General features: G+C 44.4%; 1 protein-coding gene across 1 annotated transcript in view; it reads left to right on the top strand.

Annotated features, from left to right (window-relative positions):
• Positions 1-10,970, top strand: part of LOC148137429 (cadherin-23-like) — a 49,567-nt gene extending 38,597 nt beyond the window's left edge. The window contains exons 10-11 of the mRNA XM_087982342.1: positions 436-549; positions 10,801-10,970. Coding sequence (XP_087838468.1) covers positions 436-549; positions 10,801-10,970 — 284 coding nt within the window. The remainder of the gene's footprint in view (positions 1-435; positions 550-10,800) is intronic.
• Positions 10,971-15,904: the final 4,934 nt, after the last annotated feature.

The following is a 15,904-nucleotide window of genomic DNA, read 5'->3' on the forward strand; positions in this document are numbered from 1 at the left end:
TACATAATCTGAGAGACATTCCTCCAAGAATGGTTATGATGTCCAAACATCAACAAATGGCAACAGGAATAAATGGGTGTAACTATCACTGATTCAAAAGAGATATCAGGTACAGATACTTCCCTTGTTTTTGTGTTTTAAGAATAACATGGGATTTAGCTTGAGCTGCAAGTGGACAGGACCATATACCTGAGGGGTGAATCCTTAGGATATCCTCCATCAGGTTAGACTCTCTACTAGTAGAAAGGTGAAACTGTCCATATCTATGCTAGCAAGACATGTTACAGTGCATCTGAAACACATGATATGAACTGTCCATCTGATTTCTGATATCTTTCGGGATCTCTGACCTGTCTTATTGAATGTCTCAAATCTTTGTTTAGCCTGAAGCTGGTACCTCAGCCTTTAACATAGTAAAGCAACTTGATCTTTCAGGTGGCAACGATGATGGAAAATTCAGCGTCGGCTTTAGGGATGGAACAGTCAGGACTGTGGTGAACCTGGACAGAGAAATCCAAGTTTCTTACACACTCATTTTGGAAGCAATAGGTGAGTGGCTGGTACGTGTTTTTCAAACGCAAATATCAGGATGTAATGCTGTTGTGTAAAAGACGAAAGTAAAGAATCTCTTTAATCTGTGCTACTCACAAATCTCTGAATGTGATCATTCCACCAGCCATGCCTTCATATGTTTGAATAAACCCCTCTGAAATTCTCTCTCTAAGTCTCTCCCTTGCATTTTGAACACTGGTCCTAATGTCTCCTTTGTTAGCTTGGTGTCCATTTTTGTCTGATTACACTCCAGTAAAACAGCTTTGGATGCTTCCCCATGTTAAAACTGCAAGATAGATGGAAGCTTTTGTTTTCATGAGACTGTATTGTTAAAGGTGTGCTGTCTGAATGGATCTACTGTACTGAAGTGAGAACCTCAATCTTTTCAAGTTTGGGTTCCTGGGCTGCGAGCTGAACTCACTGGCTTCGATCTTGGAGTTGAGAATGCTAACCACTGCGTGTTCTGTTAGAAATTGATAGTGAATTGGGCTGTTGGCCAGGGATCAATATGTGCACCAAAGAGTTTGAAAAGAGAGAAATTAAAGAAAACTTCTTTTGGGTGTAAAAGTGCAATAAAATCATTGGGGAGCTTGCTGAATGCAGAAAAAAATCAAAGTGAGAAAGGTTATTTGAGTTGATGAGAGCCCTCGTTGTCTGATAAATATCTGATAGCATCTGACGTAAATTAACTTCAGCCAAGTGGCTTGATCCTTTCAAATTCTGTAAGATAACTTTTCTCTGTTATCATTTTTGAAATTGATTATTAATAAGAATCATTGTTGTCGTACTGTCTTTTCAGAATACAAATTATTTTGAAAGGAATTGGTTGCACCTCTTATAACCTCGAATTAAATTTCAAAGTAGGTTTCCAAGTCACTTGTGTTCAATAACATAGCCTTGGTAGTCATTGAGAATTCCTAAATGAAGCTTCTGGCTATTATAGAGGTATTATAGAGTCATAAAGATGTACAGCATGGAAACAGACCCTTCAGCCCAACTTGTCTGTGCCGACCAGATTTGCTAAATTGGTCTAGTCCTATTTTGCTGGCATTTGGCCCATGTCCCTCCAAATCCTTCCTATTTATATACCCATCCAGATGCCTTTTAAATGTTGTAATTGTACCAGCCTCCACCACTTCCTCCAGCAGCTCATTCCATACAGGCACAACACTCTGCATGAAAAGATTGACCCCTAGATCTTTGTAAACCTTAAGCCTGTGCCCTCTAGTTTTGGCCTCCTCTACCCTGGGGATAAAAGCTTCACTATTCACCCTATCCATGCCCTTTTTATCTTATAAAGATCTTCTATAAGGTCACCCTTCAGCCACCAAAGCTTCAGGGAAAATAACTCCAAGCCTATTCAGCTTCTCCCTGTAGCTTAAACCGTCCAATCCTGACAATATCCTTGTAAATCTTTTCTGAACCCTTTTCAGTTTCACAACATCCTTCCTATAGCAAGAAAGTTTTTTCTCCCGTTCACTGTTCTGCAACATGTGATTTATTATCATTTATTTTAGGGTTTGGATGTTGAACTGGTGGCATATGGCTATTGTGTATGAGAGGGTTAAATGACTAACTTGTCAGTATTTCTGGAGCCTTTTTTTTTTAAACTAATATGTGTGAGAAAGTTCCCAGGTGAAAATGAGAATTTGTTTGCAATGGAGGAGGCAGACAGAGTAAACATTGAGGAGCATTAGCTTGCTTTTGGTTGGAAGAATCAAGAATTAATATTTCTTTTTGTTTGAGGGAGAAACCGAAAGCTTAGCTAGCTTTTATGTTCAGTTCCCAGAAGTCCTGATTGGATTAGATGTAATAATACATTTCCTCCTGGAATTTGGAGATAATTAACTTGATGGGTTTGGTGAGATTTGGACTTAGTTTAGATTAGATCCCCTACAGCATGGAAACAGGCCATTTGGTCCTGCACGTTCACACCAACCCATTTCCCTCTGACTAATGACCTAACACTGTGGGCAATTTAGCACAGCCAATTCACCTAACCTGCACATCTTTCAATGGTGGGAGGAAACCAGCGCACCCAGAGGAAACCCACACAGACGCTGGGAGAATGTGCAAACTCCACAAAGGTAGTTGCCTGAGGCGGGAATCAAACCCAGGTCCCTGGCACTGTGAGGCAGCAGTGCTAACCACTGAGCCACCCTGCCACCTTATTGGTCTGCAGCCAATGTCAAGGACTCCCAAGGCAACTCCCTCCTGACTGTGTCCTACTGTTCAGCCACCTCTGCTGGGTCTGTCCTGCCAGTGGGACAGGTCATATCCAGGGATGGTGATAGTGTTGTCGGCGACATTGTCTGTAAGGTATGATTCTGTATGATTGTATCAGGCTGTCGCTTGACAGGACTGTGAAACAGCTCTCCTAATTTTGGCACTGTTCCCCGGACATTGGTCAGGAGGAGTTGATAGGGTTGCAGGGTTGACAAGACTGAGTTTGCCGATGTCATTTTGAGTGGCTTAGTCAATGCCAAGTGGCCCATCCAGTTTCTGTCCCTCTTTAAGACTTTCTCATGGTTGATACAACTGAGTGTCCTGCTAGGCCATTTCATAGGGCAAGCAAAAATCAAAGAACTGTGGATGCTGGAAATCAGAAGCACAAACAGAAACTGCTGGAGAAACTAAGCGGGGCTGGCAGTATCTGTGGAGAGAAAGTAGAGTTAACATCTCAGGTCCAGTGGACTTTCTTCAGAAAGGCCAGTTGACTACATTGCTGTTCAGTTTCATGTGCATTTCTTTCCTAACTGGAATTGGTGAACCACAGACATGTTTACAACCAGTGACAATGGTTCATCATTCAACTTTTAATTCCAGATGTTTGTTGAATTCACATTCCACCCTCTGTATTGGTGAGTTTTGAACCTGGGTCCCCAGAACATTACTGGGTTTCGAGATGACTAGACAGTGACAATACCACAAGGCTATGACCATCTCCTATTTGAGGTTGAAGTGGTCTGAGGGCAGTGTCTGGCAGTAGATTGCCGGGCTAGAAACAGAAGAAAGGAGCTCCACAGCCTGTACTTGGCATTGTGACAAATATAAACTTCGTCAGATGATTCTTTGAAGAGCAACTTCCAGAATCAACCCACAGTAATTTGGCATGAGGTAATAAAAGTTCAAGTGTTCATCAATTTGTGCTGAAGGCTGGGGTTTTCTTTTGAATTTTTCTGATGCACTGTCCTTACTTCACCTACCTCGAGAGTACCACCAGAACTTCAAATGTTTTGGAGCCCGAAAGGGGCAGAAATAGACCATTCAGCCCTTTGAGTCTGCTTTGCCATTCAATGAGATCCTGCTGATCTGATCATCCTCAACTCCAATTTCCTGCCCTTTCACAAGGGACCCTTGATTCTGTTCCTGGTTTTAAAGAAATGTCTTAGTTTCAGCCTCAGCCTCGAATATACTTAATGACCCAGTCCTGACCTACCCCTGAATAACACAGATACACCACTCTCAAAGAGGAAAAGCTCCTCTTCATCTCTGTCATTCTAATGCAGTAACAGGTCATTTTAGTGAAGTACATTAGTGGCATTGTTTATCTCTACCTGATTTAATCATTAACTCCTGCTCAATCCCCATGCTCTTCAAAATTCCTGCCTCACTCTTCTGTTTCAACATGGCTTATGATTGATAATTCCACATTTTAACTGTGCACAATAAATCATTTATTCCATTGCTTTCCTCCCTCATAATTTCATTCTGAGTATGAGTGTCTGGAACACTGATTCTAACCCCTTTGCAAGAACTTTCTGCAACCATTCCTACTACTGGCTATGGAGTACTGAGACTTTTCACCCAGAGAACTCACTGTGTTTGAGCTGGGATTGAACAGCAGGTATTTCATGGTCACTGCCAACTCCATGCTGGCCCCATTTAAAGGTCTTAAGGACCAAACTAAACCCCCTCAAAATATATTAAGAAGATAGCCTAAACCTCAACTTTTCTTATCTTTATAAAAGCAGATGTAAGGCATTGTGTTCTGGGTGCAATTCAACTGGGTAAACTACCAGGCTTGAAGCAAAACACACTATAGTTCAGGTAGAAACAAAAGCAAGAATTGGAGTAACGTAACTCTATTGGAAAACCTTACAGAATAATGAATTATTGAACAATAGATGCAATTCACCCTTGGCAAATTCAATAAAATAGATCGTCTCACATGCAATTCTCCAATCCAAGAGGAAAGTGCATCAAGGGAAAACTCTGAGAAAGAACTCAAGCATTTTGCTGCAGCAGGGAGAGATGTGTAGCAGGTTCCAAACCCCAACACCTACTGAAGTTTAAACTAAAGCCTAGTTCCATGGGAGTTTGACCCACCCATTCAGGTGTCCTCTATTGTTATAACTTTTTTTTTTAAAAACCGAAGGCTTTGCAAGCAGTTTACTTTGTTTGCCTGGACACAGGTCATTCAGCAACTCTGTCTCAACCTCTCCCCATAAAAGAACCAGGACAAAATATATCACTTAAAGGCATAGTATTGTCACAAAGGCCAGTGAACCTCAGGCAAATTAGACCACCCTGAATTTGTGTGACAGAATCATTGGGGAAGGAAATCTGCCATTCTTGCCAGGTCTGATTGACATGTGATTCCAGGTCCATTTTATGTGTGTGTGTGTGCGTGTGTGTGCGCGCGTGTGTGTGCATGCGCATGTGTGTCTGTGTGTCTGTATGTGGGTGTGTGTGTCTGTGTCTGTGTGTGGTGTGTGTGTGTGTCTGTGTCTGTGTGGGTGTGGGTGTCTGTGTGTGTGTGTGTGTGTGGGTGTTGGGAGCCTAAACTGCTCTCTGAAATGGGCTGATAAGCCAATCCCTTTCAAAGGCAGCAGGGGATGGGTCTGATACTGGCCTTGCCGGTGATGTCCACACCCGACAGGAGAATAAAGGAAATATATTGTGGGCCTGTTTAGCCTAACTGATTTACATAATTGAAGCGATGTCAGTTCAGCCATTTCTGGCCAAATGCCTGGTCGGTGTTAACAAAATCTCATTGGAAAGTAAGAATCGTCATGAGGGCTGCATCTAAATCTCTTGTATTTCATTCCACATGGGGAGTTATTGTCCAACAGTGCCTGCTGTGCAGCCAAAGTGAGACAGAGTGAGAATGGAAGAGGTGATGATGTAATGATCAAAGCTCAAGAGCAGAGAGGTCACATTTACTCTCAATAATGTGCTGTAGTTTTATCCAGATTCATGTACTGCAGATGCAGGAACTCTGATGTTAAAATAGAAACCACTGTACTGGCTTGGCAGAACCTATGGAGAGCAAAATAGAGTTAATCTTTCAGGTTAATGACATCTCATCAGAACTGCAAAGAAGTTTGAGAGGTGATAGGTTTTAAGCAAATACAGTGGCAGGAAGGAGAGATGTGAATGTCACGAGACAATGATGCAAGACAGTATGATGGGGAATGGAACATGTTTAATAAAAAGAAAAGAGAATTTTCTGGAGGAGGGTGACTGGCAATGGCAGAATCACAGCTGCAGTTGTCTGAACAAATGGGAACAGTAGTTCTGATGCAAAATTATTCAAATCATCTTCGAGTTCAGAATGTTGGAAAGTTCCCTCATCAAAAAATGGGCAATGATTCCAAAAGCTTCCATTGAGCTTTGAGAGAAGATAGCAGGAGAATAGAGGGATCAGGACATGAGTAGGATCGAGAGTCAAAGTAGAAATGTTGGAGCAGGAGGAGGCCATTCAGCCCCTCAAGTCTGTTCTGCCATTCAATTAGATCATGGTTGATCTGTAGCCTCACTTCTTATACCTGCCCTCAGCCCATATCCCTTAATACTTTTTCTTAATAAGAATTTATAGAACATAGAAAAAACATAGAACATTACAGTGCAGTACAGGCCCTTCGGCCCTCAATGTTGCGCTGACCTGTGGAACCAATCCGAAGCCCATCTAACCTACACTATTCCATTATCATCCACATGTTTATCCAATGACCATTTCAATGTCCTTCAAGTTGGCAAGTCTACTACTATTGTAGGCAGTGCGTTCCATGCCCTCACTATTCTCTGAGTAAAGAAATTGCCTCTGACATCTGTCCTATATCTATCACCCCTCAATTTAAAGCTATGCCCCCTCGTGCTAACCATCGCCATCCGAGGAAAAAGGATCTCACTGTCCACCCACTTTAACCCTCTGATTACCTTATTGTCTCAATTAAGTCACCTCTCAACCTCCTTCTCTCTAACGAAAACAGCCTCAGGTCCCTCAGCCTTTCCTCAGAAGACCTTCTCTCCATACCAGGCAATATCCTAGTAAATCCCTCTGAACCCTTTCCAAAGTTCCCTCATCCTCCCTATGATGTGGTAAGCAGAACTGTACGCTGTACTCCGAGTGCACCAGAGTTTTGTACAGCTGCAGCATGACCTCATGGTTCCAAAACCCAATCTGTCTACCAATAAAAGCTAAAACACTGTATGCCTTCTTAGCAACCATATCAACCTGGGTGGCAACTTTCAAGGATTATCTATCTCAGATTTAAAATTAACAATGGTCCACCATCCACTGGTTCCAAACATCCACCATCCAGCATAGTTTTTTTCACAGCAGAAAAAATCATGTCTATGAACCTGATTGACTTTTTTGAAGAAGTAACAAAGAGGATTGACGAGGGCAGAGCGGTAGACGTGATCTATATGGACTTCAGTAAGGTGTTCGTCAAAGATCCACATGGGAGACTGGTTAGCAAAGTTAGATCTCATGGAATACAGGGAAAACTAGCCATTTGGATATAGAACTGACTCGAAGGTAGAAGACAGAGGGTTGTGGTGGAGGGTTGATTTTCAGACTGGAGGCCTTTGACCAGTGGAGTGCCACAAGGATCGGTGCTGGGTCCAATACTTTTCATTGGTTATATAAATGATTTGGATGTGAGCATAAGAGGTATAGTTAGTAAGCTTGCAGATGACACCAAAATTGGAGGTGTAGTGGACGGCAAGGAAGGTTACAACGGGATCTTGATCAGATGGGCCAATGGGCTGAGGAGTGGCAGATGGAGTTTAATTTAGATAAATGCGAGGTGCTATGTTTTGGAAAAGCAAAGCAGAGCTGGACTTATACACTTAATGGTAAGGTCCTGGGGATTGCTGCTGAACAAAGAAACCTTGGTGTGCAGGCTTATAGTTCCTCGAAAGTAGAGTCGTAGGATGATAAGATAGTGAAGAAGGCGTTTGCTATGTTTTCCTTTATTGGTTCAAGTATTGGGAGGTCATGTTGCAGCTGTTCAGGGCATTAGTCTGGTCTCTTTCTTTTTGGAAGGATGTTGTGAAACCTGAAACGGTTCAGAAAAAAATTTACAAGGACGTTGCCTGGGTTGGAGGATTTGAGATATAGGGAGAGGCTGAATTGGATAGGGCTATTTTCCCTGGAGTGTCAAAGGCTGAGGGGTGACCTTTTCGAAGTTTATAAAATCATGAGGGGCAAGGATAGGATAAATAAGCAAGGTCCAGAACTAGTGTGCATAGGTTTAGGATGAAAGGGGAGAAATGTAAAAGTGACCTAAGAGGCAACGTTTTCACACAGAGGGTGGTGCATGTATGTAATGAGCTGCCAGAGGAAGTGGAAGTGGTGGAGGCTGGTACAATTGCAGCATTTAAAAGGCATCTGGATGGGTATATGTATAGGAAGGGTTTAGAGGAATATGGTCCAAGTGCTTGCTAATGGGACTAGATTAGGTGAGGGCATCTGATTGGCATGGATGAGTTGGACCGAAGGGTCTGTTTCCATGTTGTAGAGCTCTATGACTCTGTAACTCTAAAAGAAAATGCTGGAGAGAGTCACCAGGCCAGGCAGTGTCTGTGAGCAGATACACTACCAGAGCTGCCGAGTCTATATTTTGCATTTTGTTTCCAATTTCTAGCACCTGCAGTACTTTGCCTTTATTTCTCTCATTAGGAGTTGACCTATTTTCTGCTCTTAACACCTACCATTAGCATTTACATTGCTTCTCTACTGCCGTGAACAACCCCTCGTCCCAGCTCTCACCCCCTTGCCTATCACTCTGGGGTGCCTCTGACATCTGTTCAATTTATTTGCTCCTTCTCCCCATTCCTCTACAGGATAAAACCCTCACTTTTCCAGTCTCCATCAGGATCGAAGAAGAGCTGTATTGAACTCGAAACGCTAACTCTGTTTCTTTCTCCACAAACACTGGCAGGACCTGTTGAGTTTCTCCAGCATTTTCTGTTGTATTTTAGAGAATAAAACTGACTTGTGTCTGAAAGCTAAGCGCTGTACTAATACCTCAACTGGACTCTGAGTGCCATTATTAAAGAGCGAGAGCTCTGTTAGTGACAACTGATGGGGATATATTGTCCGTACTGCTTATAGAGTTGGACTGTAACAGAGTCTAGATTACAGTGGTGCTGGAAAAGCACAGCAAGTCAGGCAGCATCTGAGGAGCAGGAAAATCGACCTTTTGGGCAAAAGCCCTTCATTAGGAATGAAGGCAGGGAGCCTCCAGGGTGGACAGATAAATGGGGGGAGGGGGGGAGGTGGGCAGGAGAAGGTAGCAAAGAGTACAATAGGTCAATGGGGGTGGGGATGGAGGTGATAGGTCAGAGAGGAGGATGGGGGAATGTAGCAAAGAGTACAGTGGGTGAATGGGGGTGGGGATGAAGGTGATAGGTCAGAGAGGAGGGTTGGGGAAGGTAGCAAAAAGTACAGTGGGTGGATGGAGATGGGATGAAGGTGATAGGTCAGAGAGGAGGGTGGAGTGGATAGGTGGGAAGGCAGATTGACAGGTAGGGCAGTGCTGAGCTGGGATGAGATGGGGGAAGGCGAAATGAGGGAACTGGTGAAGTCCACATTGATGCCCTGGGATTGAAGTATTCCGAGGCGGAAGATGAGGCGTTCTCCTCCATTCGTCGGGTGGTGAGGGAGCGGCAGTGGAGGAGGCCCAGGACCTCCATGTCCTCGGCATAGTGGGAGGGGGAGTTGAAATGTTGGGCCACGGGGCGGTGTGGTTAATTGGTGTGGGTGTCCCGGAGATGTTCCCTAAAGCGCTCTGCGAGGAGGCGTCTGGTCTCCCCAGTGTAGAGCAGAGTCCAGCCTGAGAACGTGCTTCCCACAGATTCCATGACCATATGATCTGACATCACTGTTGATTCACTCTTGGCATTTGTATACCAGCTGTTCACACTTCATGTTACAAGAGTCACATTTGCAAACTAAACACAAGTATCAAGATAAATTATCACCACTCCCATCCCCGCGCCACCCCCCCAATCCCACCACAGTCTGCACTTTGCCTTCCCAATAAAGTTGAGACCTTATCAGGAGCAATGGATGAATTTTTAGTGCGTTGGTCTTGTTGAGTTACAGATTTGTTACAGTGCAGAAGGTGATGCTCTTGGCCCAGCTCTGTCAATGATTCAGTGCCACTCCCTTACCTTTTTCTCGTAAGCCTGCAAATTATTTCTGTAAATGATCATCCTGTTGAATGCTTCAATAGCACCTGCCTCTACTAGCTATGTAGGGGCGGCAATGGCCAAGTGGTATTATCGCTCGGCTGTTAATCAGAGACCCATGTAATAGTCTGGGGACCCAGTTCCAAATCCCACCACGGCAGATGGTGTAGTTTGAACTCAGTAAATTCTGGAATAAAGAGTCTAATGATGATAGTGAAACCATTGTTGGAAAAACCCATCCGATTCATTAATGTCCTTCAGAGAAGGAAATCCGCTGGCCTACACGTGACTCCAGACCCACAGCAATGTGGTTGACCCTTAACTGCCCTCTGGGCAATTTGGGGTGGGCAAGCAATGTTGGCTTAGCCAGTGACGTCCTCGTCCAATGAATGAATAAAAAAACCAATCAGTGCATTCCAGACCCTAACCACTCGTTGTGTGGAAATGTTTTTGTCTCAAGTTGCATTTCTTTTGAAAGTTACCTTAGACCTGTGTTCTCTCACTCACAATCCTCCTACAAGTGGGAACAATTTCTCCCTGTATGCCCTGTCCAAACCACTCGTGACTTTGAAAGCTATTAAATCTCCTCTTAGCCTTCTCTTCTCCAATTAAAACAGCCCCAATGTCTCTGAACCATCTTTATACCCGAGGTTTCTCATCCCTGGATAGGAGCACGGAGGGATCTTCCACTTGAATGAAAATAGTAAACACGTTTATAAAGAGAGGGTTTGCAATTTTATGGTAGTTATACATGCAGAAGCTGAAATTACTGCCATCTAGTGCATTTGGGAGCGTTAATGATCTGCTGTGGTCTTTGTGCAGATAATGGGCCTGCAGGAAGTAGGAAGACTGGGACAGCGACTGTGTACATCACGGTGTTAGATGTGAATGACAATCGACCCATCTTCCTGCAGAACACCTTTGAGGCAAGTGTCCTGGAGAACATCACAGCATCGGGCAGTGTGGTGAAGGTACGTTGCATTGGACGCTGAAGACTGGGCAGTTTGAGACAATGTCCCAAATCACTGGAGCTGAGTTTGGTGCTGCTTGATTCACGGTTGATGAGATTTCCCAGAATGTTGCCTGGGCTGGACAGTTTCAGTTATGAGGAGAGTGTAGATAAACCGAGGTTGGTTTCTTTGGAGCAGAGGAGACATGGGTGGGGTGGGGGGGCGGTGACGGTTGGGATATGATTGAGAAGTATAAAGTTATGAGGGGCATAGATAGGATAAATGGTAAGGAACATTCCCCTTGTTGGAGAGATCAGGTGGCATAGATTTCAGGTAAGGGAGAGGACGATTCAAGGGATGTGAGAAAAAATGGTTTTATCCAGAGGGTGGTGAGAATGAGGATCTCAGTGCCTGGAGAAGTGGAAAAGCACAAGCCCTCCTAACATTTAAGAGTATACATGTGATGCCACTTATGGGCTAAGTGCTGGAAAATGGGATTAGAACAGTTATGAGAAAGTGAGGACTGCAGATGCTAGAGATCAGAGTCAAAAAGTGTGGTGCTGGAAAAGCGCAGCCGGTCTGGCAGCATCTGTGGAGCAGGAGAGTCAGCATTTTGGGTTTATGTTAACTTCTACTAACTTCAGACTAACTTCTCCTTTTCGACATTAGAATAGTTATGTGGTTGTCTTTGGTCTGTGCTGTAGATCTCTATGACTCTGGGATCTCAGTTACACCTTGCCGTCCATAGTGCTCTGGGGTCTCTGCTATTCCAATTCCCATCTCTTGTACACTCCACCACCCACCGCACTTTAATGGTCTTACCTATGGCCAACCTTTGGTGGACAGCCAACTCTTGGTCCCAAACTCTATAATTCTCTCCCTAAACTTCCTCCCCCCCCACCTATGTTCTCCTCTAATAAGTCGCAACGAAAAGGAGAGTGGAGTAGATCTCCCTCCACAAGGATCCACATACGTGGTCCCACAATAATGGCTGACAGCTACCAAAATCTTAGTAAGCATTTGTGACAACCCAAGCCAAAAAAGGTATTAAATTTCATTCCAAGACAAGATCAGTTCCTGGATGCATTTGGAGAGGCCACAAGGGCTCCAGGGAGCAACAGAGCCTGTCAGGATACGTGAATATATGGTTTAAATTTCTTCTGGTTCCAGTTTTTCTTCAGTTCCTGGACGCACTCGGAGGGGTCACATTTGGGCAGTTGCTTTACCCGAAACACTACTCGAGTAGTGACTCCCACCATCCTCCTCCTCTAACCAAAAAAAAACGTTCTGTGCATAAATTGGTAAGGTGACAAGTGTTTTTTTCTCGTGTTTCATTTTTTTTCCAGCAGTCTATTTAGGAATTTAGAATAGTGGGAATGGAGGTTAGGGCAGTTGAATGTTCCTCCTACAGTATGTGGGAGCTGAGGGTCACCTCTAGTGTCCCTGCTGACTTCATCTGTGGGAAGCGCACCCAACTCCAGCTCCTTGAGAACCATGTTAGGGAACTGGAGCTGGAGCTGGATGAACTTCGGATCATTCAGGAGGCAGAGGGGGTTATTGAGAGGAGTTACAGGGAGGTAGTTACCCCACAGCCACGTGAAGAAGGTAGATGGGTTACCGTCAGGGGTAGGAAAGGGAACCGACAGGCAGTGCAGGGATCCCCTGTGGTGGTTCCCCTCAACAACACGTATACCGTTTTGGATACTGTTAGGGGGTAAGCCACGGGGCACAGGTCTCTGGCACAGAGTCTGTCCCTGTTGCTCAGAGGGGCAGGGGGAAGAGGAGCAGAGCGTTAGTCATTGGGGACTCTATAGTTAGGGGGACAGACAGGAGGTTCTGTGGGAACAAGAGACACTCACGGTTGGTGTGTTCCTCCCAGGTGCCAGGGTTCGTGATGTCTCAGATCGTGTTTTGGGATCCTTGAGAGGGAGGGGGGGCAGGCCAAAGTCATGGTTCACATAGGCACCAACAACATCGGTAGGAAGGAAGGTGGGGATCTAAGGCAGAAATTCAGAGAGCTAAGGTGGAAGCTTAGAGCTAGAACAAACCGAGTTGTTATCTCTGGTTTGTTGCCCACGCCACGTGCTAGTGAAGTGAGGAACAGGGAGAGAGTGGAGCTGGACATGTGGCTGCAGGGATGGTGCAGGAGGGAGGGTTTTGGATTCTTGGATAATTGGAGCTCTTTCTGGGGAAGGTGGGACCTCTACAAACAGGATAGTCTTCACCTGAACCAGAGGGGCACCAATATCCTGGGGGGGAATTTGCTAATGCTTTTCGGGAGGGGAGTTTAAACGAAGCAGGGGGGTGGGAACCTGAATTGTAGTTGTACAGGAGGTTGAGGGTAGTGAGGTCAGGGATAGAGTTACAAGGTCACGAGGGGGCACCGGCAATCATGATATTGGTTTAAAATGTGTTTGCTTCAATGCCAGGAGCATCCGGAATAAAGTGGGTAAACGTGCAGCAAGGGTTGGTACCTGGGACTTCAATGTTGTGGCCATTTCAGAGACATTGATAGAGCAGGGACAGGAATGGTTGTTGCAGATTCCGGGATTTTGATGTTTCAGCAATAACAGGGAAGATGGTAAAAGATGTGGCATTGTTAATCAAGGGTAGTATTACAGCAGCTGAGATAACTTTTGAGGACTCATCCACTGAGGTAGTTTGAGCTGAGGTTAGAAACAGGAAAGGAGAAGTCACCCTGTTGGGAGTTTTCTAAAGGCCTCTGAATTGTTCCAGGGATGTAGAGGAAAGGATAGCAAAAATGATTCTCCATTGGACCAAGAGTAACAGGAAGTTGTTATGGGACACCTTAACTTCCCCAACATTGATAGGGAATGCTATATATGTTCAAGTAGTTTAGATGGGTCAGTTTTTGTTAAATATATGCAGGAGGGTTTTCTGACACAGTATGTAAACAGGCCAACAAGGGGTGATGCCATATTGGATTTGGTACTGGGGAATGAATTCGAACAGGTGTTAGATTTGGAAGGAGGTGGGCACTTTGGCGATAATCTAGATTAGAGTGGTGCTGGAAAAGCATAGCAGGTCAGGCAGCATCCGGCTGCCTGACCTGCTGTGCTTTTCCAGCACCACTCTAATCTGGACTCTAGCTTTCAGCATCTGCAGTCCTTATTTTTACCCACTTTGGCGATAGTGACCATAATTCGGTTTTGTTTATAATAGCAATGGGCAGGGAGAGTATATACTGCAGGGAAAGAGGTATAACTGGGGGAAAGGCAATTATGATGTGATTAGGTAAGAGTTAAGATGCATAGGATGGGGAAGGAAACTGCAGGGGATGGACTCACTTGAAACGTGGAGTTGATTCAAGGAACAGATACTGTGGGTCCTTGGTAAGTATATATCTATCAGGCAGGGAGGTGGTTGATGAGAGAGGGAGCCATGATTTTCTAAAGAGGTTGAAGCTCTTGTCAAGAGGAAGGCTTATGTGAGGATGAGGTATGAAGGCTCAGAGAGGGGGCTTGTGAGTTATAAGTTAGCAAGAAAAGATCTGAAGAGAGGGATAAGAAGAGCCAGGAGGGGACATGAGAAGTTGTTGATGGATAGGATCAAGGAAAACCCTAAGGTATATCAGGAATAAAAGAATGATGAGAGTAAGATTAGGGCCAATCAAAGTCTGTAGTGGAAAGTCCTGTGTGGAATCTGAGAATGTGGGGAAGTACTTAATGAATACTTTTCATCAGTATTCACATTGGAAAAGGGCAACGTTAGTGAAAATACAGAGATACAAACAACTAAATTAGATGGGATTGAGGATGACAAAGTGGAGGTTTTAGCAATTTTGGAAGATCTGAAAGTAGATAAGACCCCAGGACCAAATGGGATTTATCCTCGGATTGTCTGGGAAACCAGGAAGGAAATTGCAGAGCCTTTGGCTTTGATCTTTATGTCATTATTATAGGGAGGACGTGGAAGCTTTGGAAAGGGTTCAGAGGAGTTTTGCCAGGATTTTGCCTGGTATGGAGGGAAGGTATTATGAGGAAAGGCTGAGGGACATGAGGCTGTTTTTGTTGGAGAGAAGAAGATTGAGAGGTGAATTGATTGAGACATATAAGATAATCAGAAGTTAGATAGGGTGGACAGTGAGAGCCTTTTTCCTCAGATGGTGAAGGCTAACACGAGGGGACATAGCTTTAAATTGAGGGGTGATAGATATAGGACAAATATCAGGGCTAGTTTCTTTATTCAGAGAGTAGTAGGGGCATGGAGCAGCCTGCCTGCAACAGTAGTGGACTTGCCAACTTTAAGGGCATTTAAATGCACATTGGACATACATATGGATAATAATGGGACGGTGCAGGTAGATGGGCATCAGATTAATTTCACAGGTCAGAGCAACATCGAGGGCTGAAGGGCCTGTACTGCACTGTAATGTTCTGTGTTCAGTGCCACAGAGTTTGCTTAAATGTGAAAACACAGAGGGAGGTGCATCTATGAAATGAATCAGCAAAGGAAGTGGTAGAGGTGGGGGCAATTACTGCATTTAAAAGACAGTTGGACTGATATATGAATAGGAAAGTTTTAGAGAGATATGGGCCAAAATCAGGCATATGGGACTAGTTTATTTTGGAAAACCTGTTCTGCATGAACGAGTTGGGCTGAAGTGTCTATCTCCGTGCTGCATGACTCTCTGTTGGAGCAGGCAGCTTTTCTATATTTCTGAACTGCAGATCCTTTTCCATGAGACACATAGTCTGGAGAGTGAGGTTGGAACAAATTGCTCATCGATGCTTTAGCAAAGCCAGCTCAGTCAGTATGTTGCCATTAATTAGCCCAAACTCAGAAGCTATTTCTTCACCACACACTCAACGTGGCCATGACTCAGCGGCTGGCTGTTCAGATGTTTAAATAAACAGAATGAAATGTACGTGCTTGGCCAAGGACGCAGAAGAAGAGAATAGTTGTGCCTCTCAGATTTTCATTCCTTTCATCTGGTGCAGAGAAGCAGCTGAGGC

The sequence above is a fragment of the Chiloscyllium plagiosum genome, unplaced genomic scaffold (assembly GCF_037043375.1).
Source record: "Chiloscyllium plagiosum isolate Xiang-an unplaced genomic scaffold, Cpla_swu_hap1 HiC_scaffold_43, whole genome shotgun sequence".
Taxonomy (NCBI): Eukaryota; Metazoa; Chordata; class Chondrichthyes; order Orectolobiformes; family Hemiscylliidae; genus Chiloscyllium; species Chiloscyllium plagiosum.